The 16176-nt window shown below is 40.5% G+C and overlaps 1 protein-coding gene across 6 annotated transcripts in view; it reads left to right on the top strand.

The window, feature by feature from the left end:
* Positions 1–15525, top strand: part of EEF2K (eukaryotic elongation factor 2 kinase) — a 45103-nt gene extending 29578 nt beyond the window's left edge. For 5 of the 6 annotated variants that reach the window (XM_060282576.1, XM_035132082.2, XM_060282577.1 and 2 more), the window contains 7 exons: positions 1469–1546; positions 2315–2377; positions 8344–8478; positions 9948–10136; positions 11140–11264; positions 11809–11987; positions 13385–15525. In XM_060282576.1, the coding sequence (XP_060138559.1) occupies positions 1469–1546; positions 2315–2377; positions 8344–8478; positions 9948–10136; positions 11140–11264; positions 11809–11987; positions 13385–13494 (879 nt within the window). In that variant the 3' untranslated portion in view covers positions 13495–15525. The remainder of the gene's footprint in view (positions 1–1468; positions 1547–2314; positions 2378–8343; positions 8479–9947; positions 10137–11139; positions 11265–11808; positions 11988–13384) is intronic. The other variant, XM_060282580.1, reaches the window with a different exon arrangement.
* Positions 15526–16176: the final 651 nt, after the last annotated feature.

Here is a 16176-nt window from a genome sequence, read left to right as displayed (position 1 = left end):
GCCTCTATGAGAACAGGATGCTGGTCTAGATAGGCTTTTGACCTGATGTTCTTAAGAGCTGCCCCAGCTGCACAGAGTGAGATAGGAATCTGATTTTAAAAGCAAAGAGGCATGCACCTGAGGAGTGCAGTACCCTCTTCTCACCTTTCATTTTGTCGTCGCCCCCCCCCCCTCCCCAAGTGCACACACATGCAGGCTCATCTCCCACCCTGGCCACCACCATTTATGCTTGAAAAAGTGTTTTTGCTACTCTCCCCGCAATCCTAATCTACTGCCAGAGGGTGGGGGGTGGGTAGAAATATCTTCCTGAAGATGCAGCTGGTGAGGCAAGATTAAATCTTTATAATCCTGAATTCAGCGAGGTAGAGGCAGGTAGGAGCCGGCATGACCTAGGGACAACCTTGGAGAACACATGTGAACTCACAAGCCCCACAGTGGTGACCCCTTTTCAATGTGATTACATCAGTTCTCATGTAATTAACATGGGTGTTGGTTGCCATGTTCAGTTTGAGCCCAACATTCCATGCAGAGGGACTATGAGCTCTTTATTTTTATTTTTATTTTATTCGTTTCGTTTCGTTTTCTGTGGGTGATTGCTGTTTCAAAACATAACAAAAACAAAAATTTAATGTAAGATCTTCACTCTCATTCCATGCAATTGTAAAATGCCGCAAAACTATCCTAGTCAGAAAGGAGAAAGGTGTTGAAGACTTTCAGGAAAAAGAGTGGAAATTGCTGGTGTTTGCATATTTAGCTCATGTCCAGAAAGGAAATCAAATCTGGTGAATTTGATCGGTATTTGCTGCTGCCGTTGCTTTCAGTCTGCAAATGATATTAATTGATTATGCCTCCCTTGCATTGGGTTTCCTTTGCGCTGAAATGAATGGGGTGGTATAACATAATTACATAAATTATGAAAGTTACATAATTTTGCCACAACAAACAGTGAGGCTAACCTAATGGAATGGAATGGAATGGAAACTGTTGCATGGAGCGAATATAGTGTGGAATGGAAAATAATGCCGTCTTGCATCCCTGCTCCAGAGCAAACATCATACCTCTGGTGGGCATTTATTTCAGTATAGACTTAGCAATCTATAGTATAGACAAGCTGGGATCTTTATTACCTGCTGCTGCTTCTACACACGTTCTCTCTCTCTCTCTCTCTCTCTCTCTCTCTCTCTCTCTCTCTCTCTTTCTCTCTTTCTCTCTTTCTCTCTTTCTCTTTTCTCTCTTTCTCTCTCTTTCCCAGTCATCTTGATTTTCCATCATTGTGCCGCTAGTTCCGTGAGCTAGTTAGGAATAATCTTTTCATGTCCAGTTTGTTGTGTTGAGAAAACAAGGTGCAAAACTGCCATATGACCGTCCTGGAAATAGCTGAATTTATAAAGCAGGGGTATTCGACCTGCCTTTGCACATTGAAAGTTCAGAGAAAGTACAGGCGTTGTATCCTGTTATTTCTCCTTAGGACTCTGAAAATGGAGGTGACAGTGGATACCCCAGCGAAAAGAGGAGTGAACAAGAAGACATAGATCACCGAGAAAAAGTAACGCCTTTCCCCTCCAGAGTTAATAATTAGCCTCCCCCTTGCTCCTCATCCTGTTTTGTATTATATAAACCTTATATAATTTTCTGCTTGTTTTTCATTCTGTGAATTTTGAACTGTGAGCAGAAGCTCACAGCAGCCACCTGGAGGGTATCAAGCTGCAGTTTAAGGGCAACTGTGACTTGTAGGTCTGGAAAGAGTGACCTGATTCTTTGTGGGAAGTCAAGTGTGTTTAAATGCATAGTGTGAATGAAAGAAACGCCATGTTGTGACAGGTGCCTGTCTCCTCTGTCCATCTCTCTCTTTAACATGAGAGGAGAGAGGACAGGATGAGTGTGCCAAAAAGGAGGGGGCAGGTTCACCTGCACTTTTCTGCTATGGGCAACTGCTAGTCACCCCAGGTGAGGTAGGAAGGGACACACTGCATGTCTCTTCCAGCTATTGTTATAAGAACCAGTGCTTTTTCCCTAGAAAAATAGGTCGGTACCGTAAAGTTCTTACAGCAAGTGCCCCACTTGTTAACAACAAAAAAGAGGTGCCAGTACTTTGTACCCCTGAGGACCCCCTGAAAAAACAGCACTGATGAGAACTAACATCATTTTTTATTCATTTTCTGCTTCACTATTTGAAATAATTAACTTTACTCATATTGAAATGAATGCATCACTCCAAAATCTTGGGAAAGGCAATTGTTTCCTAATGTTGCAAAGGTTCTTAGCAAAATCTGAGTTATATTCTGCACCTTTCTTTTCTTTTAACACTGTGTAGGGGCATTCCAATTGCAACCGAAGACATGAACCTGATGAAGACAGTTTGGGCAGCTCTGCACGGGTAAATAAAACAGAAAATATCTTCAGGCAATAGCTGACTGCTGTGGTTTGGTCCTTACATATCATATGCATATTAATGCACTCACTTTTTCTTGGAGTAATATTTCACCCTGACTTTTTAATTCTTTTTCCTCCCTAATTAGAGAAATGCTGTTGTAAATAAATCCTCTGTGACCACTAAAACCAGTATCCAGAGCAAACTGGTGATTCTGCACGAATATTTCAGTTACATGCTGTTCTTTGCTTTAACCCCCCCCCCCCGGCTGTTTGGTTTTGTTTTCATTCTATTCTGCTGTTGCTGCTCTGTCCACACTGTTTGAATGTTTCTCTACAAAAGGCTCCAGATCTTGGAGTATGCAAAAAATCTCTCATTACTGCTGCTCTTTTTATTCCATATTTACTTCTATTATTATTATTATTATTATTATTATTGATAATTCCAATGAAACTTCTTTTGATGTGTGCATTCATTCATCCTTACTCATAATTTTCAACAGCAATTAAAAAAACAAAAACCTACCAGCTCATTCTAAACTAGAAGAAGCTGAAGCTTAGGGTTGTTATATTTCAAAAAGTAAATTTCCTGACACCCGCAAATTTGTTGAGCTTTTTTGAGGAAACCTCCCCTCCCCAATAGTGATTTTAAGCTTTTGGAACTGTTTCTGCTGCTTTTTCCATCACGTTGCCATAAATCTGGGTTTCCCCTGACATTTTGCTGATTCGGAGAAATTCTCCCATGACATCATTTATACACTCTCTAACAAGGACATGTCAGGAATTTTCCTGACGTATAGTAAGCCTAGCTTGAAGGGGTTCTCATTAGTTGCAAGTCTCTCTGAAACAAAGATATCGTTTCTAGCTGTAAGAAGCAGCTAGAGGATGCTGGCAAAAGAGAAGCCTTAATTAAAATACAGATTCGTTTGTTTTTAACTGCCAAAAGAATTGTTAACAACTTAAAATGACTGAATAGAGGCGTTTGCAATTCATTGGCGGTAGTCCCCAGGCATCTATACTGATGGGGACAGATGGACACATTCAAATTACCACCTGTTATTGCCAAGCTGCAGTCTGAGACTAGAACAGCATGCTGTTATCTAGCCTGCCTTTGCCTGCTATCTGCAGCATTTCAAGAGAGATGGTTTTAATTGTTACTGTCCTATTCCAGCTTTCCTCAACCTGGTTCCCTTCAGGTGCTTTTGACTGCAACTTCCACCAGCCCTAGGCAGCATGGCCTTCAATGGTGGCAGTTCGAAAACATTCAGAGGGTAACATTTGGGGAAGGCTGATCTGAGGGCTTAAGCATGTGCCTTGGTGTGTCTCCCCCCCTCTCAAATTTCTCCATAATGCATTTCCTGCATTGCAGGGGGTTGGACTAGATGACCCTTGGGATTTCTTCCTGGAAATGGTTCCTTGCTTTTCAGGTTGCTGTGGTTTTAAGGCTATTATTTATTCCAATTACTATTATTTATTTCTCACTATTCCCGACACACCTGAGTTTTAGTTGGTTTTCACTAGGGACTGAGCCTTTAATGAGGCAAACCCTGCATTCTAGAACTCCCTGCCAGTGAGGTTTGGCAGGAACTACCCCTACCATCCTTTAGACATCTGGGCCATTCCGTGAAAAATGAGCCTGATAAGAAAAAAATTATTTTTAAAATATACTTATTTTACTTATAGTTTCATTAACTAAACATATTAAAGTTCAATATTCCAAAGGAAAAAAGAATTTGAAATTATTTTTTTCATGAGAAATTTGAGCTTGAAGTTTCAGTATCACTTTTCTGATTGTGTAGCTTAATTCTGTTCATTTAGGTTGGCATTATTTTTTAAAGATAAACAAAAATTGTGGTTGTCATTGTTGGTATATTATTAAAGTGAATAACTTTGTCTACACATTGGACTTGAAAATTTTTAAATAGGTAAGTTATTTCTATTTTATTTTTATTATTGAATGGGATGCTGTTTCAGTGTCCCACCCGTGACAGCAAAAGGTACAAAAGTTTATTTTGTGATAAAACTAATTTATAGGTTATGTTTGTTTTATTGTGGGAGTATGTATTAGAGTATAACACACCTATCAATAATAAAAATGCAGTTAATTAATGTAAACACCATGAAATTTTAATAATTTTTTTCTGTCCCACCCGTGACAGTTTTCAGCTTATTTTATTAGGTTGCTAACTGTTGTAGCTTGAGTTAGTGATTTCAGCAAGTGATTTCAGCTCTCTGCAGACAGGAGACAGATTCCTCATGTAATAATTCTTTATTCTGGCAAACAAGACTGAGGGACTGAGGAGAGGGGAACTAGCTAGAAAGAGATACATTTTGGAGGGAACAATCTCAAGCAATCACAAAGCTGCCTTTTGGTGGAAACCAATAAGACTAAGGAGCCAAATGCAGCTGCTTGAATGAACCAATAGTAGCTGTTCCTTCTGGAACATAAAGGCAGTTACCGTTACTTTACCCTAATGCGAATACATACAGTAATACAGATAATATAACCTTTGAATCAATACACAAAATGGGAAAGACTACATCTGCAGAACGTATGAGAAAGCTGCGTGAAAAACTAAAACAAGATAAAAACAAATGTGAAAGCTTCAAAGAAAAGGAGAGGGTCAGAGATAAGAAGAGGCGAGAAAAGATGAAGTTGGTAAAGAATTTGTCTGCAAAATCACTTATGGAATACAGACGGAAAGAAACTGAGCGCAAAAGAAAGTACAGACAAAAGATAAAAGAAAAAGAATCTAGGCCAATTGGCGACACTACTATTCCAGAGATTGGGTCATTTAAATGCCCACAATCTCTTGGAAAGGCTGTTACCAAAGTTAAAAGAGTGTTGCCATTAAGTCCACGGAAAAGAATAGCCGTGTTACGAAAGCTTGTGTATGAGAGTTCACCTCAAGCGTCAAAAACACTATTTGATAAAAGCCCTAAACAGAACACCAAAAGTTCTATTATTTCACAAGATAATATCGCAAAGGTCCATGAGTTTTATAATTCAGATGATATTAGCAGGCAGGCACCAGGAATTAAGGATGTCAAATCTATTAAAGATCCAACAAGTGGAAAAAGAATCAAAATCCAAAAGCGGCATATGAATATGACAGTCCAAGAGGCCTATGCCTTATTTAAGATTGATAACCCAACAGTTGAAATCAGCAAATCAAAATTTTATGAACTGAGGCCTAAAAATATTGACTTAGCTTCTCAAATGCCACACAATGTTTGCGTTTGCAAATACCACGCTAATTTCAATTTCCTAATTGAAGCCATAAGTAGGAAAGACATTTTTTTTCCTTCCACACATTCTGATCTTTTGAGCCTTACTTGTTGTGATTTGGAAAATGAAAAGTGCATGAATGGTGAATGCAAAAAGTGTGTACTTAATTTGCACACCCTAATTGATGAAGACTTAAACATGTCGTCTGAGATTTTCTGGAAGCAATGGAAAGATGACTGTTCTAGCCGGCCTAAGGTTTTTGAAGCAAAAGGAACCATAGAAGAAGCTGTCAATGAGCTACAAAATCAATTTAGTAAATTTAAGAAGCACTTCTTTGTAAAGCGATTACAAGCTAAAGCTTTCAAAAATATGAAGGACACAGTAGCTGATGATGAGGTGATTCTTCAAGTGGATTTTGCTGAAAACTATTTGGCAACATCGCAAGATGAAATCCAAAGTGCACACTGGACCCACAACCAAATCACAGTATTTACTGGTTGCGCTTGGACTCAAGGCAAAGTACGTTCTTTTGCCGTGGTTTCGGATCACTTAACCCACGACAAATACTCAGTATATGCATGCCTAAAAGCCATAATTGAAGAACTTAAGAAAGAATTTAACAGACTGACAAAGGTCAAAATCTTTTCTGATGGGTGTGCTGGTCAGTTCAAAAATAAGTACACACTGTCCAATCTGTGTTTTATGCCTGAAGACTTTGGTGTTGATGGGGAATGGTTTTTTTTTGCTACATCCCACGGCAAGGGTGCCGTGGATGGGATTGGTGGATTAACTAAGCAAGCAGTTTGGAATGCAGTGAAACAAAGGAGAGTAGTAATCAATTCAGCATCAGATTTTGTTAAATGTGCTGAAAAAGCAGTACCGAGAGTGAAGTTTGTCCTTTTAACACCTACTGATATCAGTGCAAATATGGCGATGCTAGATGAGCGCTGGACTTTGGTGAGGAAGATTCCAAACGTGCAGTCCAACCATTTTTTTAAAGCTAAAGACAAAAGAAGTTTAGTTTATGGACCTTCTTTTCAAAAGTCCACCCACGTAGTCTTCACAGAACTGTTCAAGTTAAAAGTTTCTGATGTTTACAGAGATTCTGATAGTGACACAGAAAAACAAGATGGTGTAGCAAGTTGTACAAATGAAACAGATGTGCCGGTGGTTGGAGTGAAGCCGTTCGTTGATGGAGTGACTATTGGGACATATGTTTTAGTTGAATTTGAAACAACTACAAAAAGACAAAGAACCAGGCCTACTAAATATAGATATGCTGCAATATGCCAAAGTAATGTTGAAGATGATGGAGAAGTCAAGGTGATGTGTATGCGAGCAGTTAACAATTCTGGAAAGCTGTTTCAAGTTGATGAAAAAGACATATCATATGTGCAGTTTGAACATATTCTTAGTATCTTACCCCAACCTAATGTTAAACGAGTCAGAAGGAACATTTTTTATGAATTTACTGAAAATGTAGATGTGTTTGAAAGTGGTTAATTGGCCCAGAGATGGACTAGAAGAAAATATTTTTTAAATAGATTTTAATTTTAGTAAATACAACATTATACTTTGTAGGCTATAGTAGATAGTAAGTATAGTAATAGCAAAAGGTTTTTTTGTAATTATTCCATTTTTAACAACCTTAATTGTATGTTAAATCAAGTGTATGCCAGACGCGTCCCACCCGTGACATTTCATTGTCCCACCCGTGACAGCATTTTTTCCTTAATTTTGTATCATTAAATTTCTTAACCTAAATTTCTGATTGCATAGTTGTAACCAATAAACATTGATTTAAACAGATATGCTGAGTTTATAATTGATTCACCTCCCAACTCACAGAGTTTTTCCATAAATCAAACTTATCTCAAGCTCCGTGTCCTTTTTTTGTCCCACCCGTGACAATACTTTAACATTTAATAAAATTGTCAAAAATATCCATAAAAATAATAAAAAATTAGTAAAATGTTCAGTATCTTATTAAGAACATAGTTCAAATTTTGGTTGTTAATTTTTATGTATATTTACATTCTTACACATGTGTGAATACCAAAAAACATGGTCCAAGTGTCCCACCCGTGACAATGGAATGGCCCATCTTTTGAAAACCTTTTTTGTATGCAGGCAGGCATTTACAACATTTTTTAATTTTATTTTAACCCATCAGTATATTTTTAATGCTGTGAACCGCCCTGAGTTCTATGGGCAGTAGACAAATCTAAACAACAGCAATAAATTGAGATGATTATTTATTGATATTTTTTTAAAATGAGTTTAATGCCTCTCTTGTTGATACTATCCTTGTACATAACCTTGCAATGCTTTTATGCAAGTGTGGATTATGAATTCAGAAAGAAGAAAGACCACATAGATGTCTGGGGTACTGGTGGCGAAAGCTTCTAAGGACACTTTCCAGGCCTCTGGTTGTGTAGTGCACCCTTAAACCAGGAGTTTGTGGGTGTGACCTGCCTGTTCTCCAAAGTAACCAGAAGTTCTGGTTGCGGGCAGAGAGTTATGTTTTGATGTTGCTTTCATCCCTTTGCTGCCGTGCATATTGCTGTTTTAAAAAGCCCAACTACAAAGCTTTGCTGATCAAAACCCACGGCTCCAGAGGGATCTCTCAGTTGGCACTGTTGTTTGGATAGGGGAGCACGCGTTCTCTTTTTCCCCCCTTTTCTTTTTCTTCCTTTTTTTTTTACGTTTCAAACTCAAGTCACGATGCATTCGCCCTGTTTTAGGTCAGTGTGGAGAAATGGAATCTCTACAACGCTTCCAGAGTTCACATTCACAGACCCTCCTGTGTGGCGGTGGAAGTGCAGAGACTCAATGCCTTGGAGCTTGAGAAGAAAATTGGGAAGTCCATCCTTGGGAAGGTTTGATCACCACACAGTCTCTTGCATCCGGCAGGCACCAAGTATCACCTGAGCCCCGATGGCTCACTCTGCAGAAAGGATGAGGGTTTTCATATAAATTGCTTGTCTCCTTAAGTAAAGAGGACCAGCCTGGTTCTAGGGCCAGAAAAAGGAATAAACCTGCCATCTGTGCATCAATTAATACTTAATTTTCCATTGACAATGCATTTAAACTTGCTGGGTGACTATGGAGTTGTTAGTATTGCTGGGGATGGTACAATTTATATTAGAGAAAAGGCATCAGAGAAAGGAGTTAAACACCTCCCTCTTTGAGCCGCAGTCTTCCAAGCTGCTCAGTGAGACTAAAAATTATTAAAGCAAAGCAAAAAAGTTTAGTTTGGCCTTAATACTCAGGGATGAGCTGCTGCTATTTCCTCAGGGGCAGCAAATGGCGAGGAGATTTATTTTTTCCCTGGGGAGGGATTCATAGTATTTTTGAGGAGGCTCAGGATCAGCACCCAGCATCCATGCTCATTCGGCTCATCCATATTGCTGCCTTTTGCATTCAGGGGAAGCAAGAGAAGCTGGGCAGGGCACCAACAATGAAGCTGTGTCTGTCCATACAGCCTCAGTTGCAGTGCAGAAGTGACTTTGAAAGCATTCAAAATGTGCTGTTCCTTCCTCTGGCCAGCATGTGTGTTCCTCTGAGACAAGCTAAATACATGGTGGCGTTAGGTGAGATAGAGTGCCCGGACACTGAGGTCCAGCACCGAGGGCCTTCTGGCGGTTCCCTCGTTGCGAGAAGCCAGGTTGCAGGGAACCAGGCAGAGGGCCTTCTCAGTAGTGGCGCCCGCCCTGTGGAACACCCTCCCATCAGATGTCAAAGAGTAAAACAGCTACCAGATTTTTAGAAGACATCTGAAGGCAGCCCTGTTTAAGGAGGCTTTTAATGTTTAATAGATTATTGTATTGTATTTTTCTGTTGGAAGCCGCTCAAAGTGGCTGGGGAAACCCAGCCAGATGGGCGGGGTATAAATAATATATATTTATATTATTATTTATTATAGAGCATGCATTTGGAACATGTTCCACACATCACTCTTTCTCCAGCTTGAACAGGAGGGAGGGGGAAAATATTATCCTAGGCCGTATTAAGATAGTCCTGTGATTCCACTCCCAGGAAAATTTACCTTGCTGACTTTTAAGGTTAAGAAATTGCTTAAGGGTTTCACGGAACAATGCCCAGTGAGTGTTCTAGGTGCTTCTGGTATGGTGGCATTGCTAACACTAAACACAGCGTGGATGTGCTCAGCCCCCTAGATGGGAGACCACTATCAGTTCCATGTAAGAGCAGACGTAACGTACATAATCATTAAACAATTCCTTGAAAATGTTTTGCGGAGCTGAGCAGGCCATCGGGTTATTCTTAACTTACCGTAGTCATCTTCCTTTCTGATTTCTTCCGTTCCCTTGATGTCTCTGTCTCATAGGTCCACTTGGCCATGGTTCGGTATCACGAAGCAGGCCGTTTCTGTGAGAAAGACCAGGAGTGGGACGAGGAATCGGCCATTTTTCACCTGGAGCATGCAGCTGACTGTGGAGAGCTGGAAGCCATTGTTGGCTTAGGGCTCATGTACTCCCAGCTGCCCCATCACATTCTCTCTGAGGTCACACTAGAGGTGAGCAAGGGCAGTGCTTAAAGTTGCCAAAACCTAGAGAGGAAACAGGACCTCCTGCATGACTATTCCTGCACCTCCGGATTCGTGTTTCAGCATGAACGCAGAAAGAAGTCGGGGATGTTGGATATTGTAGCAGCGGAGTTTCTGCATCAGCAGGGGATTGAACCAGATGACCTTTGGGGACGCTTCCGACTCTTGTGAATCACATTTGTCTGTACACCTTAAGATGTGAAGTGTTAATAAGACAAACACACATACTGTGGTACATTTAGGTAATTTTAGAGGATCTAAAGAGGGGAGGGGCTCAGATGCTAATGCATAGTAGTGCATGTATTTCAAAATAATTTGGAGGGGACCCTTGTGCTCATTCTGTTGAGTTGGACCCTGGACATTGCTTCAAAGCCTGGCCTGGGCAAAGCCACTGCCCATGTATCTTACAAATACTGTTGCTGAACCCTGATTTGCTGCCCAGGAGGCAGTTTGCCCTGCATTGTGTGTGGAAGGCTCCCCGTTTTCTGAAATGGTAATGATGCCAACATCCTTCCTCTCGTTAGCTGTCACATTCAGCATTCCACAAATGCAGTGTCTCTTCCTGGAAACCTGATGCCCAGCTGCACTACAGTAAAACATATCCCCCTCTCTGATTTCTCTGTGGTATGCACAGAGGACATTTGGTGAGGTGGGGTGGAAGTTGAGCTGGGAAGAGGGCTTGTGGGGAGGAGCTAGGAGTAAGAAACTGGTTGAGCTTTCCCCTGAGCCTCCTGCACATTCCTACCACTCCAGGGTGGGGAAAACTTTATGGGCTCCTGACCTTACAGGTCCTACAGTTGCCCACTCCGTCCCTCCACCACTCATCCATTCCATATCTTTAATTAAGATGATGCACAATGTTCCAGTAGATTAAGATCCCAAACAAAAACCTCTTGACACTGGTTCAGCTTTTTCTACAAGCAGATATGGGAACTATGATAATTGATGGTTACCCTTCTTTTTGCTTTTACAGGACATCAAGGAAAATAGAATCAAAGGGTTTGATTATTTATGCAGAGCATCAGAAGCAGGAGACCGTCCTTCCATGATTCTTGTTGCTAGAGCATTTGATACAGGCATGAACCTTCCTCCTGACAGGTACTATTTTGTTAAGGGTCTCTGACAAGTGGCAGGTGTGTGTGTGTGTGTGTTGATGTGTTTATTCTTAAATGACTTTAGGAATTGTAGCTTTATAAAGGGAATAATGGTCTCCTAACAACTCTCAGCACCCTTAACAAACTACAGCTCCCATCATTCTTTGGGGGAAGCCATGACAGTTTAAAGTGATACCATAGCGCTTTAAATGTATGCTGACATTTTCTTTTCTCACTCTCTCATTCTGCCACTTTTTCCTCCTTATGACCACCACTTCTTTTCCTTCTCTCTTATTGCCACCTTCCTTCCTCTCTCTCTCTCTCTGTGCCATCTCCGTTTTAACCCACATGAAATATGCCAAAGCCTGCATGAAATTAGGGCACTTTCCTGTGGCCAGATGGCCCACCCCTATTGCAGAGTTTGGCGGATCGAATAACAAGACTCAGCAGGATGCAAGATCAAATCTTTAAGCAGCTCCAAATGTATATCCCCCCCCTCCCCTTATTCTTGGAGTTTTCCATGATTGATTTGTTGTTTAATTACTCAGATGCCGGGACTGGAAGGAAGCCGTACATTGGTATGATTCAGCATTGAACATGACAGATTATGACGAAGGAGGGGAATACGATGGGACCCAGGATGAGCCCCGGTATCTACTCCTGGCAAGGGAAGCCGAGATGTTGATGACTGGAGGGTTTCATCTAGACAAGGACCCACAGAGATCAGGTACAATGCTGGATTCCCCCCCCCCCCAATTTTTTTTTCACTTTCTGTGTTTTATCTGTGTGTCTTAATCTTTATAAGCTGCCTTGAATCCGACTGTTTGAGACTTACACTTCTCTGAATTCTGCAGTGCGGTTCTCCAATGAAGGAATGTGTACAAAAATGCGTATACTGTACTGGGGGAGCGTTTGCATAGAAATGCATATCTCGGTGAAAATAATATACAATAATGCTTTTGTATTTGTTTTGTAAAAATGTGTGTGTTAAGCAAAATTGCATGCATGCGTACGTTAGCAGAAATTTGCATTATTTGCATTAATTCAAATTTCAAGAGGATTTTTGTTAAAATCATGAACTGATGTGGAAACGGGGAGAAGTAAACTTAGGATTGAAAAAAATGAAAAACAGAGACAACCCGAAACTGACAGGAGCTGCACTTCATGTGGTGCTTCATCCTGTTTTCTTTAAAAATAATAATTGTACAGAAGGAACATTAAAACAAACAAACTGAAATAAACACTCAAAACATTCCAAAGATCACATTGAGAAAAGGAATACACAGGTGAACCACACATCCTCATTCATTTATAAATGTAAAATGTGTAGGATCAATTGCAACAGTTAACAACAACCTTCTTTAAACCTTGGAGAAATTTAGTGGCATGATATCTAAATACAGTGGTACCTCCGCTTACAAACTTAATTCATTCTGGAGGTCTGTACTTAACCTGAAACCGTTCTTAACCCGAGGAGCACTTTTGCTAATGGGGTCTCCTGCGCCGCCGGCGCACGACTTCCACTCGCATCCCAGGGCAAAGTTCGCTACTGGGAGCACCTACTTCTGAGTTAGCGGAGCTCGTAACCCAAAGCGTTCGCAAGGAGGACAGTATGTAACCAGAGGTTCCACTGAAAAGAAAATCTAGAGTATTGAGATGAGGTTAGGATAACATACCTCTCTGAAAAGAAAAGTGAACAGGAGGTTCTTCTGGTGAGGAATTAATGAAAGAAATCTCTGGTTTCGCCAGAAGCGGCTTAGTCATGCTGGCCACATTACCCCGAAGCTGTCTGCGGACAAACGCCGGCTCCCTCGGCCAGTAAAGCGAGATGAGTGCCACAACCTCGGAGTTGTTTGCAACTGGACTTAACTTTCAGGGGTCCTTTACCTTTTTACAGTTGTCTCTGATTACTTAGCAATGTTGTGTTAGTTTGCCTACAAGCGCAGCCTTCCAGAGCCTATCTCATCAGTTTTGCATAGTTAACAAACGATGGCTTCTCCGTAAGAGTGGGATCTCCACCTAGGCTGCTTCCAGGAAACAGATTATTGATGACTTAAACTGACAGATCCGTTCATCTCTTAACTGGAGACGTCCTCCATGTGATTCTCCACCCATTTTTCTTAGGTGAGCTGTTAACTGAAGCTGCAGAAGCTGCTATGCAAGCCATGAAGGGGAGATTGGCCAACCAGTACTACCAGAAAGCAGAAGAGGCCTGGGCCATGATGGAGGAATGAAACTTGAACCAAGACTTTTTCTGTGTGTATGTATGTGTGTGTGTGTACGCGCATATTAGTATAGATGCTTTTTTAAAAGACTCTTCTTTTGTGCAAGGAGCATGGGGGGTGGGTGGGAGGAAATTTAAAAAAAGGTTTTTTAATGTGGTGTTAACTGATAATTGTGTTTTTCATATGACGATTTTTCTAACTCTGTTGGAGCAGAAATACAAAGCAGGAGCGGTGAAATGTACTGTTACTGACATTCAGAGATGCAATATCAGTTGCTGTTGATAATTTTGTACAAATGGTCCAACCAGGGAAGCCCGTCTCTTCATTTGGAAGAAATAAAGCAGACATCCACTTTTATGGTAGGCGCAATAGAAAGTTGCTTTATGTTTTACTTCCCTCTTCTATCTCTGCCTCCCTCTCTTAGGAAATGCAGATATTTTTGCATTTGGGTCTCTTTTGTTAGAAATGCATGCTTGTTATTGGTTCAAGATTTGATCCTCCAGTCTAAGACATAATAGATGTGAGGATCTTGGGAAGATGGCCCTTCTATCCCCACAGTTCTTGACTCTATGGTGATGGGCAGGAAGGCAGCCTGGAACCTCCTTCCTTTGAACTTGGAAGAAGCTGTAAATAAGGAATACATCCAAGGGTGATACTTTCTTCATCATACAACCACTGTTGCCTGTTAATCATGGAGCCAGGATGGTGGTAGACTACTTGGTCTGATGCCACATGGAGCAAACCATTCCCAATTTCCTGCAGTCTGCTGATTTTGTTTTTCCCCCCTGCTCAAGCTTTTAAAATCCTTTAAAAAGAAAAACCCTGAGAGGTGATTCTCTCCAGTCTCATTCTGTTCTGTGGTTTAGGAGCCAATTCAAATATTCAAGAGGTCCGTGAGGAACAGTCCTCTTAGAGAAATGTCCCACCTCAGCGTTTACATTTGAAAGTGCTGTGTAAGTCTCCCTGCAAACAGCTAGAAGCTTTCAGCCTGATTCATAATCCTTTCATGACTTTGAAGAGTAAGGAGATTTAGATGTGATGTTTTGATCAATCAGGCAAATTATATTCCACATTTTGTTTTGAGGAGATGCAGCCTTGTGAGAGAGGACCCGTACCATATGCCTTTCTGTGTGTTTGAATAAGTTCTTAATGAACAATGGAAATACACTGAAGAACTGGAAGGGGAAACAAAATTCTGCTCATGGCATGTTGTTGCCAGGTGGTTGTTTTTGTTCATTGTAATAACTCATCTATCCTGAGAAAGGGACCTGTTAGAAATGGAATCCTGGGGTTTCATGTCTTAGTGCAATTTAACACGATGGCTTTCTTGACTCTCAGCCTTTACATTAAAACTGGGATACTGTTAAAGTCAAGCTGTCCAAAAAAACCCCCAAAAAACTTTGATGGCAGGTGTCGCCTAATGATCCTTGGAGGTATACAGTGCAGAAAAGAACTAATGCCTCCTTATATTCCTCAGTTGGCTTTCCAACACAGATGACAAGGACACCAGAATAAAGTAGATATAAATCAAGGGTGGGAAACCTTTTCAGACCAAGGGCTTCCAATTCCTCATGGGCAACCTTTGGGTGTTTGTATGGCAGTGCTGGGCAGAGCCAGAGGTGAAAGTGGGAGTAGCAACAAGTGTGACACTTACCTGTTGTACAGGAGACTACATTTCAGCCACACAAAATCCAGCTATATTCATACACACACATCCTACACATTTATCTATCCAGGCAAGCAAGAACACATACAATCACAGCTGAAGGACACATTCTAGCAAGGTAAAAGCACTAAATGAGGGTGTGGAGAAGAACATGAGGTGGGTTTATCCTGGTGGGGTGGACACACAGCATGGGGAGGATCAGGCAAAGCAATCCAGATGGTCACATTTGATCCCTAGCCCCAAGATTCTGATGTAAATGAATACAACAGTAGCAAATAAGGTGCTATTTTTGCATATCCCGATGGAAATGAAAGTGTACGGACATGGCTTCCTCATTAGAGCCCTTTCAGAGGAATTGCTTTTCTGCAATTAGCTGGAAGTGAAATTAAAAGGAGATCCAGTATAGCAATTAATAAGCACTATTATTGTATAGCAATGTCCTTCTCCATAGTCAAGAGCCATCTAATGTTCACTCACAAATGAGTCCCTTTTCAGCAAAAGGCCTTCTGCAGTGTTAATTAAAAGCTCCTCGCAGGTTTAGCCCATCTTACTGCTTCATGTTCAGTGAACAGGAATTAGTAATGAATTTTCCCTTTAATCAGCTTCTCTATGGGAGTGAGCTTCAATTAATAGTTTTCTCCTATTTTGTGTGTGACTTTATTTTATTTTTTTAATTTTAAAAGTCATCTTTATTTCAATCCTTTAAAATACAATACATCAAAAAAACAACAACACAACAAAAAATAATAATAATAATAATAATCCTAAATAATAGTAATAATATCAAACTTCACAATTTACATCTACTAATAAAGCATAAGAAAAAGAAAAGAAAGAACAAAAAAGAGAACTGAATAAAAATTACTTCCAGATCGCAACACATCGCTTAACTTTCCCTTTCCCTTCACTTGCGATTCCTTACTTCAAAGTAATATATGCCTCTATATTAGAAACTTTATTTTAATTACTCTTCTTATTCTCTATGTTATTTCCCAAGGCTATCTAATTTAAACAGACCATCAGTT

This window comes from Zootoca vivipara, chromosome 14 (genome assembly GCF_963506605.1).
Source record: "Zootoca vivipara chromosome 14, rZooViv1.1, whole genome shotgun sequence".
Lineage (NCBI taxonomy): Eukaryota > Metazoa > Chordata > Lepidosauria > Squamata > Lacertidae > Zootoca > Zootoca vivipara.
This window is presented reverse-complemented; position numbering and strand designations above follow the sequence as displayed.